This window comes from Anabas testudineus, chromosome 22, assembly GCF_900324465.2.
Source record: "Anabas testudineus chromosome 22, fAnaTes1.2, whole genome shotgun sequence".
Taxonomy (NCBI): domain Eukaryota; kingdom Metazoa; phylum Chordata; class Actinopteri; order Anabantiformes; family Anabantidae; genus Anabas; species Anabas testudineus.
The window spans coordinates 11,349,100-11,371,051 of record NC_046630.1 but is presented as its reverse complement, the minus strand read 5'-3'; the positions used below and the strand labels follow the sequence as shown (position 1 = coordinate 11,371,051).

General features: G+C 37.5%; 1 protein-coding gene across 3 annotated transcripts; it reads left to right on the top strand.

Annotated features, from left to right (window-relative positions):
- Window positions 1-783: 783 nt before the first annotated feature.
- Window positions 784-21,908, top strand: ppm1aa (protein phosphatase, Mg2+/Mn2+ dependent, 1Aa). 3 transcript variants are annotated; one of them, XM_026339158.1, is made up of 6 exons: window positions 784-1,173; window positions 2,021-2,881; window positions 2,985-3,102; window positions 3,825-3,936; window positions 4,073-4,130; window positions 20,409-21,908. In XM_026339158.1, the coding sequence occupies exons 2-6, from the start codon at window positions 2,045-2,047 to the stop codon at window positions 20,442-20,444; spliced, it is 1,161 nt and encodes a 386-aa protein (XP_026194943.1). In that variant the 5' UTR covers window positions 784-1,173; window positions 2,021-2,044; the 3' UTR covers window positions 20,445-21,908. The 3 variants fall into 3 exon arrangements, with proteins under 3 accessions (XP_026194943.1, XP_026194945.1, XP_026194944.1); XM_026339160.1 differs by lacking the exon at window positions 20,409-21,908 and adding an exon at window positions 5,123-6,278; XM_026339159.1 differs by lacking the exon at window positions 20,409-21,908 and adding an exon at window positions 8,488-13,669 and having other exon boundaries at window positions 785-1,173.
- The last annotated feature ends 44 nt before the right edge of the window (window positions 21,909-21,952 follow it).

The following is a 21,952-nucleotide window of genomic DNA, read 5'->3' as shown; positions in this document are numbered from 1 at the left end:
GAGGTAAACATGTTGCGAATTCTGAACTTTATTATTACATGCCACCAATTTTGGACAAAAAACGTTATATCTCATATTTATCACTAGTTGTAATGTATTTTTCTCTGCATCAAGGATTTTTCTGTATACATTTGTTGGTTGTTGGTTATTTGTTGTTGGTTTTTATTGTACACTAGGTTGTAAAGCAGAGATGACATGTGCATTGTTGGTTGTTTGGAATTTTAAATAATCAACAATAACATACCCATTCAGAATAATGAAATCATTATTTGTGGGTATTTTACAGGTTGATTCCAGTTGAATCTAGACTTGATATGCTTAAATTTGGCTCTACACTATTGTATTTTTGCAGGTTACTGGTGATGTGTAAATTTAGCTTCTTTCATCTATATACATTTTCTCTCTTAATGTTTTCATAATAATTCATTTTCACCTCACAATTAATAAAATAAACAATCTAGCATGTCACAAATAAACATTTGAATGCGTTGAATCCATCCCATTTGCAAACTCTGCCTACCATCTGTCATCCATGATGTGATAGAAGAATACAGTGTGCGCACATCATTGCAGATTCATTAGATATCTTTACCACTGCTAAGTTTAATCCATACAGATCTGTGTGACATGATTTACGGGTCATAAATGACATATGGGAACCCGGGGTGTGTTGCATACGTGCCCTCCGTGTAGCAGACCAAGCAGCCACCACTGCTCAGGGATGATGTCATGTTTTCGAGTACGCAACCTGCAACATCCGGGTCCTGTCGCTGTGACTCTGTGCTCCCCAGAAGCTAACGTTAGCTAGCAAGCTGTCAAGCTGTCAAGTGGAGAGGCTGGGACAGACGTTTCAGCTTCCCCCTGCTTGGCCACACAACGCTCCGGTTCACAAATTGACAAGAAAATCTGTTAGAAAATATTTTATATCGCCAGCTGAGATAATGTAATGCATCACGGGCGTACGCAAAGAGGGACCTCCGCACTTACACAATTTATATGCACTGAGTCTTGAGTGACGACTTCTTATTGCTAACTAACTGGCTAGCTAGCCTAGCTAAACCCCCGCAAACCTCCTAGTTTCGTCGGTGTACCTTTTGTCGTGTGAATTAAGGGCCGTCAGTCCTGGTCAGCGTTGCAGCTTGTGTGGCTCTCAGTTGCGATTTTGGATAATTGGTAAGTAACATAACGTTATTTTGGGGCCAGCGACTGTTGAGGGAGGTTGGGCAGTTAGCTACATTAGCTATGTTAGCATGTAGCGATAGTACGTTAGCAAGGCCAAGGGCTCTCCTTGCCTCAACATTACGTTACATTAGCTGAGAGCGGCCTGTCAAAGTTAGCCGCAAGGGACAAGGGTCAAGGCCCGCAACTGGACAAGCCTGTTTGTTTATTTCGCTTATGGTTCTGATCTTCTTCGGAGCTAACTTTTGCCGTTAACCTAACTGCAAAATTTACATTTATTGAACACCATTGAGTGTACATTAGCTCACACCAGCGTTAGCACTGAAGGTTGAAATTGGCAGATCTCTTGAAACTGTGTTGTGGTTATCGAGTATCTGGTCAGTTGCTTAGCTCAAGTTAGCTCTGCAGACATGCAGGGATTGCTGTAACTGTATTACACTGACTAGCTAGTATGGTGAAGTGTTGATTTACATTCATGTTGAGCTTAATCAGTCTGTAGGTTAAGGGCGTTTTGATTTGATCCACACCAGCACTGTTCCTAATATGTAGCCAAAATGTGTTCACAGACCTACTATTTTTAGACTTGGGCAGGGGGCCTGAACTCTGCTCCAAGATGCTAATCAAGGCACAAATGGACGAAAGTTTCACTCTGTGATTTATCCTAATTAATGCAGTCAATTTATTATGGAAGTAGAAATATGTATATGTTTTGGCATATATACAGCTACCATTGCACTATACCATGATTAAAATCCAAGTATTGTCACTAAGTTCTGTGTTAGAAGACTTGACATTTCTGTGGTATCTTGAAAATTGTTTTCTGTCTTTTCATTTGTTATAGGTTATAGGTGTTAAGAGAGACACAATGGGCGCATTTCTGGACAAACCAAAGATGGAAAAATACAATTCCCATGGGGAGGGTAATAGCCTGAGGTATGGGCTGAGCAGCATGCAGGGTTGGCGGGTAGAGATGGAAGATGCACACACAGCAGTAATTGGCTTGTCTCATGGTCTTGACCTCTGGTCGTTCTTTGCTGTTTATGATGGGCATGCTGGCTCTCAGGTGGCCAAGTACTGCTGTGAGCACCTGCTGGAGCACATCACCAGTAACTCAGACTTCCAGAGTGCTCTTCAGGAGGACCCCTCTGTGGATAGCGTGAAGAATGGGATCCGCACAGGATTCTTGCAGATTGATGAACACATGCGAACCATCTCTGAGAAGAAGCATGGTGTGGATCGCAGTGGTTCTACTGCAGTGGGAGTGATGATTTCTCCGAGCCATATCTACTTTATCAACTGTGGCGACTCACGGGGGCTCCTCAGTCGGGGTGGAGCTGTGCATTTCTTCACACAGGATCACAAACCAAGTAACCCTCTGGAGAAGGAAAGGATCCAGAATGCCGGTGGCTCAGTCATGATCCAGCGAGTTAATGGGTCACTTGCTGTGTCTCGGGCTTTGGGAGACTTCGACTACAAATGTGTGCATGGAAAAGGCCCAACAGAGCAGCTTGTGTCTCCTGAGCCTGAAGTTTATGCAATAGAAAGATGTGAGGGTGAAGACGAATTCATTATACTAGCTTGTGATGGCATCTGGGATGTCATGGCCAATGAGGAACTGTGTGCCTTTGTCAGGTCAAGGCTAGAGGTGACAGAGGATCTTGAAAGAGTCAGCAATGAAATTGTTGACACCTGCTTGTATAAGGTATTTTATATCTGCAGAATTTCAACCACCTTTTGTTACACATTTGGCTGTTTTGGTGTAAAGGTGAAGGGTGATTTACATGCCCTCTGTGTTTCTTTCACAGGGAAGCCGGGACAATATGAGTGTTGTGTTGATCTGTTTTCCTGCGGCCCCAAAGGTATCCCCAGAAGCAGTGAAACGGGAGGCAGAACTTGATAAATATCTGGAGGCCAGAGTAGAAGGTAGGGTAGAAAATTTATATTTTGTCTAAGTAGACTATCATAGAATGGGGGTTTAATAATCATAATAATAATAGTGTTATAATCCCTTTTGACTATGGTCTTTTCCTTGTTGAATGCAAGGCCTACGTTTTTTCTATTTGCAAATGATCATTTTCATTATACACATCCAAAATTTTAAATATTTAGATGACACATGCATAAAGTACATTTACTATCTTAAGAAAATAACAATTTAAAGAATTAACTACAACTACATTTACCATAAGTATATATATATGTTCGGTTCACATACTTTTTTTTTGCCACTGTAATGTATAAGGCCCCTCCTTACAGTGTTACACTACCAAATCTTTAGACTTTATAGTATATCAGAAGGTTAAGTCAAGTGAATTAATTTTATTTTGAAGGTTTAATTGACAAATCTACCTCAGAAAGCTTAACATAAGCCCCTTCTTACACCCTTGATTCAGATGACACAGGTTTGCTATCTTAACTGCATTATCATTCTTAGTTTCATCAGTGATATGTATGCTAATTTAAAAAAGCTGTTAAAGATATCAATTGTAGAAACTGTGTCATTTCAGGGTTAATGAGCTGGAATTCATTAGATTTCTCCATTGCATGTTCTTGTACAGAGACAGATTTTTCTGACATTTTAATTTTAAAAATCAATCCACAACTTTCTTGTGGATCCAAAAAATTAAATTTTTGTTTTCCAACAGAGATCATTAAAAAGCAGGGTGAAGAAGGTGTCCCAGATTTGGTCCATGTTATGCGGACGTTAGCATCTGAGAGCATCCCTAACCTTCCTCCTGGAGGAGAGCTGGCAAGCAAGTGAGTGACCTTTGTAGTTAAAGTCTACCTCAAAAAATTACAGCTTTTTCCTGTAGACAGTTATTGTCAGTTTAATCACTGGGGTATTTTGATGCAAACTAATGTTTTAAATTTTTCAACTTTTTCTTTATCTCAGACGAAGTGTTATTGAAGCGGTGTACAACAAACTCAACCCCTACCGATGTGATGACACAGTAAGTATCCCAGCTTGTCCTTCTCCTTAGTTGTGCTTTGTTTCAAGTATGCATGCTCTTTGACGTGTGACCGGCAAATGGTAACCATTTTCTGCATGCTTTATTCCTTAAATCAAAGCTAAAATAGCTAATATTTGAAAATGTCTAGTGTTTATGCACTTAAAGTAAGATCTACCATCTCTTATATAACAGTTTGAAAGGGACAGTGCTACATACATAAGTTTTATTTATATATATCTAAACGGACCACTATGCTGGTACCTTTGTGCACTCATGAAATAAGATCACAGTCTCAGTTATGCTTTCTTGTCCTTGGCAAAGTTTGTTCTCAAAATTCCAAGTTTGTATTTTAGAATTGAGTTATCTGTGAAATTAGGGTAGTATTGTGTTGTGCAGACTGTATAAAAAATTTACCTGAACTCTGATAAGTCAAGGCAGTATATAATCCTTATTTGCTGTTGGTCAGTGTATTCATCCTTTTGAACAAGTAGTCACCTTCGGCAGCGTTTGGGCCTTTTTACAAGTCCCTATCATCTATGCATCAAGTGAAAATTGTCCACTTGTTTGCAGATTTTTTTCAGTTTGGTCAAGTAGCAAGGCAAGGACTGAACGTTTACCTTAAAAATATGATAAGATTTCTTAATGAAATTCCAATTTAATATCTGGCTAGGCACCAAAGTGAGTACTATTTTCAGTTCAGCTGTTTGCTAGGCAGAAGTTAGGTATTAAGTTATGCTGCAAAAAATATATTTGCATATCAATCTCTGAATTATGCCTTAGGGAAAATTATAGGTTTTCTTTTGTTTGTTTTCACTTACCCCCTCAGAGATTGTCTTTTTAAAACACTAGTATTTAGTGTTCAATGTTTGTATTCTTGTATCTGTTGCAAAAAGAAGAAAAGCAATACTGTCAGGACCACGCTTAATAGCACGTAGCTTTGCGCCTGAAGTTCAAACACAAACTTTGTTTGCACTATATGTCTATCATCACAGCTCTCATCTGTTTCTGTCTGAGTCGTCCTTGGTGCTGTGGACCAATCTGTTCACCGTTTCTGGTTGCTCAGTGTGGATAGACAACCACCTTTTATGAAGTCACTGCATTTTATGTAGATTTTTTAGTTATGGATTTTATTTCATTGTGAATCACTGTAGGACTGCTTTTAAATTTTTTGTTGGATGAATTCATCAACTTCACATTAATAAGTAATGTTTGACACAGAATAAAAGGCATTTATGATGTGAACCTTTATGATTTGTGAAACAGGAAAACTTAATATCCTATTATAAACTCCACAAAAAAACACTTTTTTTTTTTTGATTTTTAGCCGTTGTCATTAATCTCATTATTTATTAAACAAGAGCTTTTTGTATACAGAGAGTCTGCCATTCTGGCACAGATCACACCATCTAAAACACATAGTTATAAAAATACCTTAGCTGCAATACAAATGGCATTTAGCACTACATTGCGCTCAATATTATGTGGTCACAGATGAAACTCAAAGCAACCTTTTTGTGTCATCCATGACTAACCTTTCAGACTCTTGTAGGTATTTTGCTTTACCCCTTTAGGGATAATGATTATGCATACATCAGAAATAATTACACTTTATAACTTCTACTACTCAGATTCAGTTCACATGGGTTTGCGAAGGGGGCAAGATGTGCCAATAATAATTTGCACCACACAGTTCTATACTTACAGTTTGTTTTAAAAGAAAATAAATCAGAAAGCTGACTGACAGTTCTTTTCTATACAAATCACAGCATTATATGAGTGATGCTTTGTTTAAGTTGAAAGAGATCAACTTCACATTGCTTGGTTATCTAAATGACACAGCTATTCAGTTCACACTCAAATTACAACCTGAAAATTATATAAAAATATTTGTGTTGAACATGCTCAGTGTACAAATGCATTGGAAAATATTCATAGCTTATCACTTTTTATGCATTTTACTGGTGTAAATATATTTTGCAATGGGGAAAATGTCCATTTCTATCCTTGATACCCATGATAATGATTGAACGTGAAAACACATTTTCTATTTTTTTCCAATTTTATTAAAAATGAAAAACTGACACTGGAAGATGGTGGTTAGCAGACAGTTCAATTCAGTTTATTTTTATAGCACCAAATTATAACAAAAATCTGATATGATATGTAATATTGATTAAATAAAATAATTCTCATTTTGCAAAGTTTATTGTGTAGATTTAATTGTTAATGTATAAAATTGGCATTTCTTTCTATTTGTCTATACTTAAAAACCCATGGTTAAAAAGTGACAACATATATTTACAAATGTTTGCAAAAAATTTAAAAATGTCTGAAAAAATTCCAAACTATTTAGGCTCCGAAGTCAGTATTTTGTAGAAGCCCTTTTTGCAGCATTAATAGTTGTGAGTAAAGCTTCGCACATCTGGATTTGATCCTGGTAGATTGAATCACATTCAAGAATCACATAGAATCACATTGATCACATTATATAAGGCTATATGATGCAGCTGTGACTAAGACAGAGACTTGACCTAAAGCTACTCCGTGTTGTGTTAGCTGTATGCTTGTCACCTCAGTCTCAGTTCACTTTCCCTCAGGAGCAGGTTTATTGCAACTCATTCTTCTTTCAGTTCTAACTTGTAGCACCATGCTTTACTGCAAGAGATGATATTAGTTAGGTAGTCTCCAGACATAGTGCTTGGGGTTCTGCCCAAACATGCTCAGAGTACTGTAAATGCTGTCTAGCAAAATCTGAGTGAGCTATCACATGCATTTTCCAAATGTGGCTTCTGTCTCTCCTCTCAAGCATGTTCTTCCCTCTCTGCAAAAAACACCTGAAGCTCTATTACAGTAACTGTTGGGGTCTTGACCAAGGCCAATTTTGTTTGACCAGAAAATCAATGCTAGGCGGAGTGCTGGTGACTCCAAACTTCTTTTATTGCATAATTATTGACCCTTAGCTTTAATTGTACTTTACTACAGTGTTATTGTAGAGGTGTACACCAAGTTCCTTGGACTTCCTCTGCTTGTTTTTTGTTCTGGCATACAGTGGAGCATTACAGAACCATTGCATGCACAGATGTATGCCAGTCTGTATTACTAGAGTAGATGTAGATAGACATAGATCACACTGCTGGAGCTTTAAAAAATACTTGCAATGTCATTTTATAGAGTGTGACTTAGCAAACGTGTATTTTCTCATTCAGGTGTAATTGCACAAGCCCACCAGTTGTAAAAAAGCAGTGGATTTCAGATCATTCAGATGTGCTCTGATTATCCAGGAAATGGGATGTGTCCTGCATGTTATGTTTAAATAACATGGCAGTTATATCTACTTATGAGAGTAATGGCAAACATTGGGAGTATATGATGTAGCTTTTAGCATTTTTTTAGTTGTTGCACTCAGTTCACCTACTTTTTCCAACCTTAAAGGTGTTCAGTGGCAAGTCTATATCTAAAGTAGAAGTGAAAGGTCAGTGTAAGAAGGTTTGCAAGCATTTGCTACTTGTTTACAAACTTAAAACCTGTTTGCCTTTTTATTTGGTTGCGGTATATTTTAGCTTGATTCAAACCTTGTGACTTTTTTGTTTTCTTCCGTTTGATTTTTGAAGACCACATAGCTGGCATGTACAGTATCATTAGGTCTGCTTTGCACATTATATCATGAACCCAGTATATCACAGTAGATTATGTTCAGTAGTATTTGTAAGTCTAGACAATATCCAGTTGGTGAATTATTGTTTTACTACATTCCATTGTACATTACTTAGAATATTTAGGACCATCAGCTGAAATTGTTCTTTAAGAATGTAGTCACTGAGTGCGATGAATTTAACAACGATGTAACGATCAGTGCATTTAGTTAGATGTTGAGTACATATTAACATTACTTCTGGTTTGTGATTTGGGTTAAATCATCACATAACCTGAACTGTAATGTTTGTTGTTGTGTATAGAGCATAGAGAGTTACTTCTAGTGTACATTTAAATAGATGTTTGAGTTTGAGAAGTCATACGCTAGTCTGGGTGTGTTATGTAAGCAATGATGCACGACACAGTGGTGTAAGAAACCAGTATTATTATTTATTCAATGATGCATTGATAAACAAAATTACATTTTATAAAATTATATATTTCTTCACCTCCTTATTATACATTTGTAAAGATATTTATAGTAGCATGAAATATGTTCGAGGGAAATGGTGTGACGCTAAATATTCATTCAACTTCTGGTTGATTTTATTTTATTATTATTGTGTCTGTTAGTATCATACATGCTGCCCAGCTCTTGATTGAGATCTCATGGATCTAGAGCCAGAGTCTGAAGGGTTTTTCCTTCCTTTCCTCTCTTGTCAAGGACTCTGCGTCCACAGACGACATGTGGTAACACAACCTCCTACCACTAACACAGCATAGAGTTTACAAACCACCATCCTCTCAAGACCCACAGCAGCTCAGCTCAGCAGTCTGTCCCCCGTCACTCTGAGCTTTTGGTTTCTAAGGGAATTTCATGGGAGGAGGAGGAGGAGGAGGAAGAGGAGTTGCATGCACACAAACCTGGAATAGTGCAGCACCAGTCCACTCTGGGGTTCAGGATCCCCACCGTCTTGTCTCCGCTTTATGTTCACTCACCTTAACACTCTCCTCTAAAGTAATCCATAACAAGTGAGTCCACAAGGTTTTCTTTCTTTTTTGTTAAATAATCAGCTTAAGTAGTAAGATTTTTTTTTGCTGTAATTAATTTGATTCACATTTCCTTGTGTGTGTTTGTATATTTCTGTTTTTGTGAAGTGCAATTGTCCTGTACAAACAGCCTGTATTTAATGCAGCTTGATTTTAAGTTAAAAAATGAAAGAAATGAAAAAGAGAACCTTTTATGCACTATCTGCCTTTTCCTGCTCTTCTGGAATTCTAACAAATGTCTATTCAGTGAATATTACTGCTTGTCCTCCAGGCACAATGTCTCTGTGCTTTTCTTTTCTTTTTCTTTTTTTCTTTTCTTTTTTTGTCAGTCTATGCTCCTTTAAGAAACGGGTAAATTGTATAGTTGACAGCACAGTAAGCTCTCTATATCAAACCATTTAAATCCTAATAATTTTTTTCCCTGTGCTTTTTTTTATTGTATTTTATTTTTGTAAGTGGTTTTCTGTACATGCTCAAATAATAATGGTGTTTCTCTGTCATTTTGAAAGTGTGAAGTGAAAAATAATCTTTCTCTCTCTTTTTTTTTTCTTTTTATTTCTTTGAGGCATCTGATGAAAAAAGCCCCCGTTAACATTTTTGCCTGTGCAGATAGATACTTACAAGCGTGTGTGGGTGCTTGTGTGTATATATGCACACATGTGTGTTAGTATAAAGGCAGATCTGTATGTGCAACTCTAATTTAGATTTGCTAACACACCAGTCTGGAGTTCTCTCTGTTGCCTGTTTTTTGTTTGTTTTAAGCCAGTGTTCCATATCAACCCAACATAGGCTTTCACTACTTCTAATTCCAAAATGCTTTGGATAACAGAGTTTACATGCTGTTACGCTATTTGAACAACTTCAAGCTCTATATCAGATCTGTACTGTGATCTGAAATGACGAGTTCATTTTACCCATCTTGTACAATGACTGACAGCTAGTCATTAGTTGACTAGTTACCATGTCTACTGTGTCATTTCAATATCACTTTCTAAACATACATTGTTACCAGTGCCCACTGTGGGTGCCATATGACTAATGATTTCTTGTTTCAGCTTTATGACAGCCTATGCCAAGTTTTATTTTCATTACACTCAGTTTTTGTACATGGTACAGATACAATTTTAGCTTCTACCTTTAGCATCATTTGACTAATGTGAACAGTTTAAGCACTGACTTTTAGAGAAAATTACTCATTACCAGTCCGAAGATCATGAAAACTGTTGGCCATAAAACTTAGACTATATTTTTCACACAGTGTTTATTTGGACATTCAGACTAAGAACAAATCTATTCTCATGGTTGTATAGCACCTTTTTAGTCCCATTGGTTTGTTCTGCTCACCCCCCCACGCCCCCCCACCCACGGCCCCACAAGTGAGAGCACAATACACACAATACAGTTTGCTGCTATACAGTATGATCTGTGGGTTGATTTCTCTCTCACTCTCTCTCTTTCTCTATCTCGCTCTCTCTGTCGCTCCCTCTATCTCTAATTCCCCTTGCTGAAAAGATGCATAGTCACTGACTAGATCTGTATTTAACACACACATGGTAGATATATTTCTTGAATGGTGGTGGTTGAATGATGGTTTTATTTCAGATTTATTTTCTGCCGTAATGTCTAAAATTACATTGTTGGAAATTTATGTATGTATATATTTTTGACCTAAAATTTCAAGGAATAAATCATGTTGCTTGAGTAATAGCTGTTTGCCATAGACAAAATGTGATTCTACTCTGTCTTGAGATGGTCAATTCATCGTCTATGTGCAAAGGTTTCGCTCTAATCACTTAGGTGTCCCTCTGATCCACATAAGGGTTTAAATATTTTCACATAAACAGCAGTATTGTACTAAATTTGTAATTCATCATTAATCATAATGACAATCCTAACTATTTCACTGCTTTGGTTGTGGTGGATAGAAAATTATTAAAAAAAAAAAAAAAAAAACTTAATTCTGACAAAAAACCTACATTAGCTGCTCTCTAGTGCACTTTTGTGTCAGAAAGGCCAAAGATTACTCAAATTTTGAAAAGTTAAAATCTATACCACAACAATTAACAGACGAGAGATTAGCTGTAACTCTTTAAATGCTGTTGTAATAATAACTTTATTATGAGGTTTTTCAGATTTCTTAAAGGTGCTCTTTGGAGTTTTTGACCACTGGTGGTGCTGTAGTCAAATGTTTTAACAAGTGGGATCCTGCTCTACTAGTTTGCACACAAGGAAGAACATACAGGACAATCGCACTGGGAGACGGGAAACATTTCTGCTCAGTCCAGAAGTCAGTGATGTGGTGGTGCGATAGTGGCACTCAAGTGCCAATGAAACAATAAAAGTCTATTAGGCTGCAAGCTGATATAACAAGTGCAGGTTTCAAAATAAGGCGAAAGAGTAGAAAAAGTGACATGAGCTTTGTCAATGTTTGTTAGGCCTTAAAGAGACACAAAATTCATTTTGGTTTGAAATTTTGAATGTAAACCTAATATTGTGTTTACAGTGGAAACTCCATAGAGTATCTTTAAACAGTCACCCAAGAAATCAGATTCTCAGCATTGTCCTAACTCTGTAGATTTCCTGTTCAGGTGGTAGCTGACTGAATTGTAAAAATGTCAAATAACAGAAATGATTTCTTTGTGTTAGTTTGCATGAAAATGTGGTTTCATTGAATATTTTTCCCATTCAAAAACTAAATTTCAACATAAACGAACAGCCAACCATAAAAAATATAATTTGTGTATTTTTTGGTTTAAATCACAGTATTGGATTTCTATCACATTACTACCAATACTTTATATACTTTACTCACATTGTGTCAATTTATTCAAAAGTTTCTAAGGAAAAAACAGGATAAAAATTGCTTTTTTTTTTCTATTTTATTTTATTTAGACAAGCAGCTTATTTTGGTCTGTAAGCTGTTTTAATTTGTGCAGCATTGCTTGTATTTGTTAAGTGAGTGCACTAAATGTTTTACATCACTTTCTACTTGTTGCACCCATGGTAGGTGTTGATGACTCCTAAAGCAACATTTCAGGCATTTTTTCATGAAGCTTAAAGAACAAAATAACATAAATTTGCATCTTGAGCCCATTAATACCCCCAATCTCCTGAACTGTTCCCCAGAAATTTTACACTTCATGACTCTAAAATGATTGTACCGTGTACCCATTTTTCTGATAAATGTGTTCCACTGAAGAAAAACGTAGAAATTACCTTTTTAATATTAATTCTATAATTGATATGTTAGCAGTTATGTTTAGCAGCTTTTGCTGTACTTTATCACATGTAGGTGTAAAATTTTCATTGCAACCCTGTTACTACGCCCACCCATCCCCACCCCCCAAAAAGGAGCCCAAGCATCTATGTCTGCGTTTTTTTCATGAACTTAAATACCTCATAACATTTATAGGATTTTTTTTTTTGTGCTGCGTAGATCCAAACTGGTTGAAAAATAGTTTAATGGGAGCAGTTCTTCTGTGTTTTTCCTGTATAACAAATGATTTTAACACTGATCTGTTAGAGTGGGTTGAGCCTGTATCTCAGTATTTGACTGAATTGTACTGATGTTAAAACAAGTGATGACTTAAATGGCTACTACAGGTAACTACTTTAGTAACTAGGAGCACGATTGGTCTGGCTGTATAAAACAATGCCCTCAGGTGCGCACCTGTGTAATTTCACCAACTTTGTCCACTTGTGTGACGCTCACTTAGCTCAAATCTAGAATTGTATCAAGAGTTCAGGGTTTTAGAAATGTGAGGTGTGTGAGAAAGTAGGTGTGACTAAATGACAAAAGTCATATGCACTGATCATCTGTATAATCAATTTTTTTTTCAGAACATTGTAATTGTACAAAAAAAAAAAAAAAAGATTATAAAGCTATTTACAGAGTTACCTTTGGTTGCCTGGAATGCATCCTGTATATTCTTGTATGGAGGACTACCTGGCAGAGGTTGAAGAGATTTTAAATGCTTGCGCCCTCTTGTACATATTGATGTACCTCAGTTGTGGCGTTTACTGTTTGACCCATAGTGGCGGTTTATTTGTCCCCTTGCAGGGCGACCTGAGCCTCACTTTGCTGACCTTTTTCAGCTCACAAATAAGCTCACCGATTTGCCTTACCCAATCTCATGTTGCCCCCTAAAGTACTTACTCAACAAAACACTATGTGGAGGAGTAATGCTGTTGACATTACACTCTTACAGATTCAAAACTGTCTCCATGTTAGGGTACTTAAGCTATCAGCAAAGTGACTTTGTCCTGGTTGTCACAAGGTACAACTTTTCAACCATCGCTGGTTTGTATGCTTTTTTTTTTTCCATGTTACCTTATTGATTCTCGGTCTTGAAAGCTTATTTAATTTTCCACTGCAGATGATGTCATACTTTTAACAAATGCAAGTGTTTTAACATGGTAACCTCGTAAGCATTCAAAATGTGCATACATACATTCATGTCTGCTATATTTATGATTACATTCAAGAATAGCTTTAGAGTGCTGTAGATAAATATTGTCAATGTTGATTCAAATGCTTCTCAGAGGCCTCTGTGAGTGATTTTACAAACTTCAATAACTGTAAATTTTGTATTATGTTCTAGCTCCAAAGGAATGGCAGAAAAAAAGAAAATGTTTAAAAAAGCTTTGTTCCCTTAACTAAATTGTACTATTTGTGTTGTCGATTGAACAAATTGCATTCCTTGCTTGTGAATTGATGCATTTCTGTCCCTGCTCCTTAAATTTTCTCCCCTTCTTTCCCTCCTTCTTCTTTCATTTTTTAGCCTTTGGAGTTTGAATAAAATTTCTAGTTTGCAGAATGTATTACTAAATAAATTGTTGTCATCTTGTACCTCTCATTTCATCACTTTTATCTGTTTCGGCCTGTTGCACAAGTGAAACTTTTGACATAAATGGATGGGGAGGGGAGTTCTGAAAGTATCTTCAGAATCCTTAAAGACTGATTTTCCAAACCCAGACATCTACAGTGTCAACCAAAGTTATAAAACTATAACAAATTCTTATTATCTGAACAAGTATCTAAGTAATTTAAACTGATAAAAGCAAATACAGTTGCAACTTGAGAGAAGTTTTTTCTTCAACCAACAATGGTAGCGTGTACTTTAAAGCATCTGTTTGTGCGTGATAATTAACAAGCCCTTTCATTGCTGCATGTTCTGAGCCCCATGATTCCTCTATAGCACTAAAGTGGCGTTGTTGTCTGGGTATCAGAGTTGTGATTGTCTCCCTGCCTCCTCTGTCAGTGTGTGGATAGTGCACGTAAGGGGCTTGAGCTCAGAGGGATGGGTCATGGTAGTCCACAGCCACTGGGATTAAGAACCATGGGAGAGATTACTTTAAATGTCAACATAATGCCATGAGCTGTGTTAGAAGGTCAAACATTCAAACGGTGCTCAGTGGCGAGCAGTTAATAGATCAGGTATGATTTGGATTGTTGTGGCCCCTGTGATGAATTTTTTTTAGCATGCTAAAACAAGCTGGTTTTGGAGCACACTTTATTATGTTCAAACATATAGTCCCAGCCTTTTAAGCTATTTGATTAAACAACAGCAGCTGCCTAATTACAGCAAGTATAATTTTTTACAGATTTTTTTTCCCTTCAATCACTGGAGATATGCTCTATGATATGGACAAAATCTCTCCCATACTAGTTTTTCTTAGTACACAGTGTCTGACAGATCAATTGTTAAATAAAACTACTAATAAGGCAGCCAGATAGCCAGAGGGTGGCAGTGTTAATAGCTGAGACTGATTAGAAACACCAGTGACATTCTCACTGTGACAAATGTTTCTCTGAAAGTTAATAGTCAGTGTCTATTTATTAAATGTTGATGACCGCTTAAAGTGTAAAAAAAACAGCATTAACATTCATGACTTTAAATGTGTTTGTTTAGTCTTTAAAACTAATGAAATGAACAGACACTAGTTTGTCAGCTAAATGTTAGCTGTTAATGGTTATAATCACTATGTTGAGCTCTTTTAGCTTCTTGGTAATAAATAAACTTTCTGCTGCTTTAGGAGAAAAAATTGGCACATCTTCACAAAATTCAGAAAAATCATAGCTTCTATCTAAAAACGGCTTGTTTTTAAGCATGTGCATCCCCTGCTCGGGCCATTTGCATGTCAGAACATAACAAAATGTGACTCATTAGTTTCCGGGCCACCTGTGCACCCTTAATGAATCATGCTACTCTTATATTCCTCCACATCAAACAAGCGCCTGCGTTGGCAGAGGCCATCAAATGGATCTGGCTCGTCATCTGCCATCCATTGTTTAGCGCATGTCATGCTCTGCTTCTCATGGCGGAAAAACCCATTTGAGCTTGACTAATGCAGCCATGCAGACCCAGCAGTAAGAGGTGGGGGTGGTAGGGCACACTGTGGATAGTCTCTGCACTGAGGTCATTGAGCTCCACATTTGCTAATTTGCTTTGGAGTGCACTAGGAGCTGGATGTTCCAGTTGAATTAAGAGAAAATTTTGATTGAGTTAATCACAGTAAAGCAAAGTAAGGGATGTCGATGGGTTTTTTGTGTGTGGAGAAGGCGTAGCTTGATCAGGATCAGATCCTGCTACAACCAAAGGTTTACTCGCTGCTCTGTAAAGCGTCTACTTCTCCACCACCTGCCATGCTTTCCTTCTCCGTTTCCTCTTTTTGTGAGCATTCTTGTTGCCCGAGGTCAGTTTGTCACAGAGAATACAGGCTTTTCTCACTTGGTTGCTGCGATTCAATGATTGGTGTGTACAAACAAGTATATCAAGCAAGGATGACATGTACCCACCCTCTGCGCTCACACCCTCCTCTCTCCTACAGACATTGAATATGTCCTTCCTTCTCTCTCTCTCTCTCTCTCCCTCTCTCCCTCTCACGCTCGGTGGTAGTGAGTGTCCCCTACATGAGGTGGGTTACACAAGCTGCTGCTCTGGGAATCCTGGGCCAGCTCATTATCCTGCACCCCTGAGACACAGCTCACTGTAAATTAGGACATCAAACGATGCAGGCTTGTTAAAGAGCCACAGATACACTCATTAGCATCAGCACCTTTCCTTGTTAGACCGTGTATCAGCATTCGCTCCCACCGCCACATTGTGTCCTGTCATTCCTCTGCAGTCACTGGAAGATTTAGGATTAATGTCAGCCCTAGCCAGCGGGGTCAGCGCTGTTGTGGTTCAGATATGGGTCTGATTGATCAGTGATGGCGGGAAGCCGTGGAATTTGTTGACAGCTGCCCACTATCCCCACCACTCTTATCCATATTTCATTGTGTGGAAGGGGAGAAAAACCTTGTCTCAGAATAACTCTCGTCTGGCAAGTGGCTGACGCGTTTTGTCTCACAGCTACAGGGGACAGACCAAATAATTGAACCTCTTTCAGTACAACACAGTATCATATATTTTATGGAATATCCAGTTGATCAAGTACCTATGTGAAATCCTGCCACTTCAACATAAAAGCATTTATGTGGGGAATAACTATGACATATTAACAACAGACGGATTATGAGAAAACTGGCCCCCTGCCCCTCTTGTAAGGCCCCTTAGACAGACAAATGACAAATCAGGCAGTCAAATTACTTGCACTTGTTTTGTGTATATTTTTGGTTGTCATCACTTTCTGGTCATTTTATTTTGAGTTTTTGGTGATTTAATATCTGGTTTTGGTTCTTTGTGTATATTTTTGGTCATTGTTTATTTTTGGTGTCTCTCTTTTTTTAATTTAATCTTTCAACTCTTTGTGCTCATTTTGTGTATATTTTTGGTCAATATATTTTGTGTCCCTTTTTTTCTTCATGACCCCGAACTATGTGGCTTTCAAACAAGAAAACACTCACTTCGGATAAAGGCTCTGGCCCATGGGCCCCCTAACTGTTTAGACCTCTGGGCCTGTTACCTATTCAGTAATCCAACGACAGTGTTAACACTACAGAGTTATGTTTTCTCCGTGTCATGCACTTATGTGAGGCTGCACATGGATGACCACCCAGAACAAACACCTCAATCAATCAAAAACACAGTAAAGAGAACTGCTAAAAAGTAAGCAGATGAATCTTGCTAGTTTAATAATATATATTTAAAAAGCCCTCTGTAAAGCTAGAACCACAAATTATTACCTAGTATCCCCTTAACTCTCAGTAGTAATGACTTCATGAATTTCTTTAGTAATAAAATCATATTTATTTGAAAAAGAATTATCAGATCCTCTCTGCAACAGGTATGGATGTTTTTGCATGTACAACAGCTCTAGATTCATTTGTAAGATTTCACTCCTACGTAGACTGCTTCTTCCCCATAGATCATGCTGAGTTAATTTCAAAAACCCCATCCAGACTAGACTGCTCAAAGATGATTTACTTTTGATTATCACGTCCATATTAGATTAGATCAATCTATCCTTACTAACAGGCTACGAACCACAGGCTTTTAAGGTTGCTGTAGTCAAACCTCTACTCAAAAAGCCTACTCTAGACAAAGGGGTTTTAGCCAATTATAGACCAATATCCAATATGCCCTTTATCTCTAAAATCCCTGAAAAAGTAGTCACAAAGCAAATATGTGAGCATTTCCAGTCAGGATTTAGAGTACATCGTAGTACAGAAACAGCACTGGTAAAGGTCAATAAGTCAATAACCATCAATTAACATCAGACAACATACTTCTCTCTATACTCGTTTTGATAGATTTTAATGCTGTATTCAACACTGTAGAACACAACATTTTATTACACAGACTGGAACATGTCATTGGGGTTAAAGGAACAGCACTAAGCTGGTTTAAATCTATCAGATAGATTCCAGTATGTACATGGTAATGATGAGTCTTCCATGCACACAAAAGTAAATTACGGAGTTCCACAGGGTTCTGTGCTTAGACCAATTCTTTGTACTATATATATGTCTCCCTTAGGTAATATTATTAGGTAACACTCTCTAAATTCACATTTCTATGCATATGATACCTAGCTATATTTATATGTGAAACCAGAAGAAACAAATGAATAATCAAACTTCAAGCATGCTTAAAAGACATAAAGGCCTGAATGTCCTCAATTTTTCTACTCCTAAATTCAGAAAACACAGAGGTTATTTTGTTTGGTCCTAAAAACCTCAGAGACATACTGTCTAACTTTATTCTTACTCTAGATGGCAAAACATTGGCCTCAAGTAATACTGAGAATAATCTTTAAGTTATCTTTTACCAGGATATCTTCTTTACATCATAAATAAAAGAAATCTATAGAACTGCATTCTTCCACCTGAGGAACATTGGTAAAATAAGGAGCATCCTGTCTCAAAGTGATGCTGAAAAATGTGTCCATGCATTTGTTACTTCCAGACTGGACTATTGTAATTCACTATTAATAGGATGTCCTAATAACTCCTTAAAAAGTGAGTTCTGACTGGAATTAGCAAAAGAGATTATACTCCTACATTAGCTTCTCTCCATTGGCTTCCTGTAAAATCCAGAATTGAGTTTAAAACTTTCCTCTTCACATTTATAGCACTTAATAATCCAGCTCCATCATTTCCTCATAGACCTCATAGTTATATATTTTGCAGGCAGAACACTTCATTCTCAGAGTGCAGATCTACTTGTGGTTTCTAGAGTTTCCAAATATAGAATTGGAGGCAAAGTCTTTAGCTATCAAGCCCCTCTCCTGTGGAACCAGCTCCCAGTTCAGGTTTCGGAGGCAGAAACTCTCTCTACATTTAAGACTAGACTTAAAACTTTCCTTTTTTATAAAGCTTATAGTTAAAGATGGCTCAGGTGACTCTGGACCATCTCTTAGTTATGCTGCTATAGATTAGTCTGTTGGGGGACCTCTACTGATACACTGAGCTCTTCTTCTCTCCTCTCCCCTCCTATCCTCTCATCTATCCATTCAAATGCTACCTTTGCATGTCAGTAACTTTATCTTTTCTCTCTCCTGTAGTTGTGCTTCCTCCTCTCTGTCTTCCTCTCTCTGTATTCCTCTGCAGGTATCTTTGGCCCCAGAGCTGTGCATTTCCAGAGTACAGTTACTGGCCCTACCGACCAGCCCAGTGTTTTTGCTGCTTGTTGTTGTTTTTTGTCGCATGCTGTTCTTTTCTCTCTCCTCTTTCCACTCACCCCAACCGGTCGAGGCAGACGGCCGCCCACCCTGAGCCTCGTTCTGCCGGAGGTTCTTCCTCTAAAGGAAGGTTTTCCTCTCCACTGTTGCCTATAATTCACTGTTGCAAGGTCTTAAACCTTACATTGTAAAGTGCCTTTATATGACTTCTGTTGTGATTTGGCACTATACAAATAAAACTGAATTGAAATTGAATTGTGTTTGTGAGGTATTTCTCTATTGCTGCTTAATTTATTCAAAAAATATCCAATGATGTAATGTGGTAAAGGCATGAAGTCTCAAAAAACATTTTTCAAACAGATGAACTGCATAAGAACACTTGGTCACAGGTAGAAACACTGAGTGAAAGACACTTAATTTCGTGTTTGCCTAAAACGCCCGCAATGTACAGTTATAAAAATGATCACTGGAGTCTCAACAGAAACCTGAGGAATTCATAGTTAGTCTGCAGACAAATAGGAATGAGACTGAATCCAATTCAAAAACATAGGTTAAATGCCTATTAATCAATAATAAAATGTTCTCTGTTATTTTTGTATGGTAAGGCACTGCTAACTGTGCACAGCATTCGTTCAGTACCTTTGTTTTCTATCAATCTATACCAGTGATTTTCCTCATTATTGCACTCATCTATTGTCCTTTACCATGAAAATGTATTGACACAGCTGATGGCAAATTGTTTTTCTTTTGTACCTGTGTAGCCTTTTCTCATTTCTAGCACACTCACTTGTCTGTCATTGAGCTGTGGTGAGATGGAAATGTTGATGACTGTCTGTGGTGTCTTCTTCTCATGCATTTCTCAGTGGGTCCTCAACCTATAATGACTTTTTTTTTTTTAAATCATAATGTCACAAGGTGTTTTTTCATACTTATGCAGGGGCAGTTCTAGGATTTCATTCTTAGGGAGGCTTATCCCTCATTACTGTATGACATCACTACCGATGGTAATCTCCCTTAGTGTGTTAATGGGAAATTGCATTATGTATTAGCATCAAGCTATCAGGCTAGTTTTTAGCACATTTTTAAAACACCCTTTCATTGTCATTTGCCTTGGAAGGCAAATAAACTGCCTGAACTAGCAACTCTTGTCTCCCATTTAGGAAATAGTTTAGCTATCTGCCAAAATGGACACCCACGTTCAGGGAGAACAGAATAAGCAGAATAGAAGAGAGAATAAAAAAGCTGATTTTTAATTAACATGTCCTGGATGTCTTCGTTATTTGAATTTTTATTTTAAAAAAGTAAAAAAATTGACAGAAAATGACAGAGAGGAGGGCTAGAGCCCCCCCGAAGAAAGGTCTAGAACCGCTCCTGTAATTATCTGTTTTCTATCTCCTATGCATGCTGTCTGGCATCTGCTAGCATGCAGCCCATATGGAAAATTGAATCATTCCTTCCGCATGCCGTCACTTCAGTTGGTGTTTATTTTTAAGTGTCTCTTCATCTGCATCCTGCTCTTCTCTTCCCCAGGACCCTGACATCCTCCTCTTCCGTGGTTTCAGCTAAAACAAGGACTAATCAGATGATGTCAAGAAAGCATTTGTTTTCACTTATACATGTATGGCCATCACCATAACATCAGTTTACACATCTCATACTTCCAATTACTCACTCAACATTTGAGCTCCACAGTTTCACCCATTTTAAGATTGGCTTATTCACATATGTCTGTTCCTGTGTAAATCATCATTCCAAACAGTGCCTTAAATACTGTATAAGAATCCTCCATCACGCAGCTTATTTTAGATGAATGTACTTACTATGAAGAAGAAATTTGATTAAAGACCTAAAAGTCAGACCAATCAGAAAAATCAATCATAGCAACAAGTGACTCCTCAGTGAAGATGAAATACATTACAGATGAGTTTATGGAACATTTTACCTTTACTCCTTTCCTCTTGCTACCCACTTTTAAATGATGTGCAGATTTAAGAAAAAACTCTGCATAAAGCCCAGAAGCAAATAAGCAGTATTAACCTGTGAAATTCACCACAGGTAAGGTAATTTTAGAATTTATAAAAGGCAACATCATAGTGGAAGCTAGGAATGGTGAAGCAACACCTACAGAGAGAATTAAGAGATTCATATTGCATTTATTTTATTATTATCTTATTGTTATTGGCTATATGTTGTTTTACAGTAAAATTCACTAGTAACCAGTGATACGTTATCAATGTATGAAGGTTCACAGGTGATGACATTTTAGATATTTTACCTTACATGGTTCCAAAAACACCTCACCTTCGCCAAGACATCTTATCATTTGGGCTCTTGGGAACATCTGCACTTACTGGTAAATAGGAAACTATTCTGTTTTAGTATTAATGTGCTAATTAGCTTAAGTCTTCTTTTGTGATTTGATCGTGATCACAGCTTCCTGTTGCTGTTGTTGTACATACATTTACTGAGGATATTCACATATTTCTTTGTATGTATAAGTTTACAGTCCTTTTTCGTCCTAAGTCCTTTGCTAGAAGCAAATCCTATTTTTAGAGTAACGGAGACAGTTGTAGGAATATTACTCTTCATAGATGCAGAATTAACTGTAGCTACTGAGCAAGGAAAAGGTTGTTACCTTTCCTCCATGTGGGATTCAAGTTCCTTGACTTCCATGACTTTTTTGTTGTGCTTTTCCTATTCATTGTCCTCACCGTGCAACTCTCGCCTGAACAGTCTGTGGTAAACAATGGTGCTGAGCTAAGTTGCTGGTTCTAAGGCTGAATCCTCACTGAAATTGTAACACGTATTCTTATTTATTCTTGTTGTGTGACCACTAATTATTTAACCAACACAGCCTGTGGATCAGCACTTACAAGTCCAAAAGTTAACACCGTACTGCACATTATCTTTCAAGGCCATGATTGTGTTTCGAGGGATTGACTGGAACATCTCTGCTATCTGAGCGACAGCATTGTGTGAAATTTCTGTCCACAAATAAAACCTCAAATGCATCTGTCTCTTCATTGTTTGTTGTGTTTTGTAAAAGCCATTGTGAGCATTGATAGCTGTGCGTT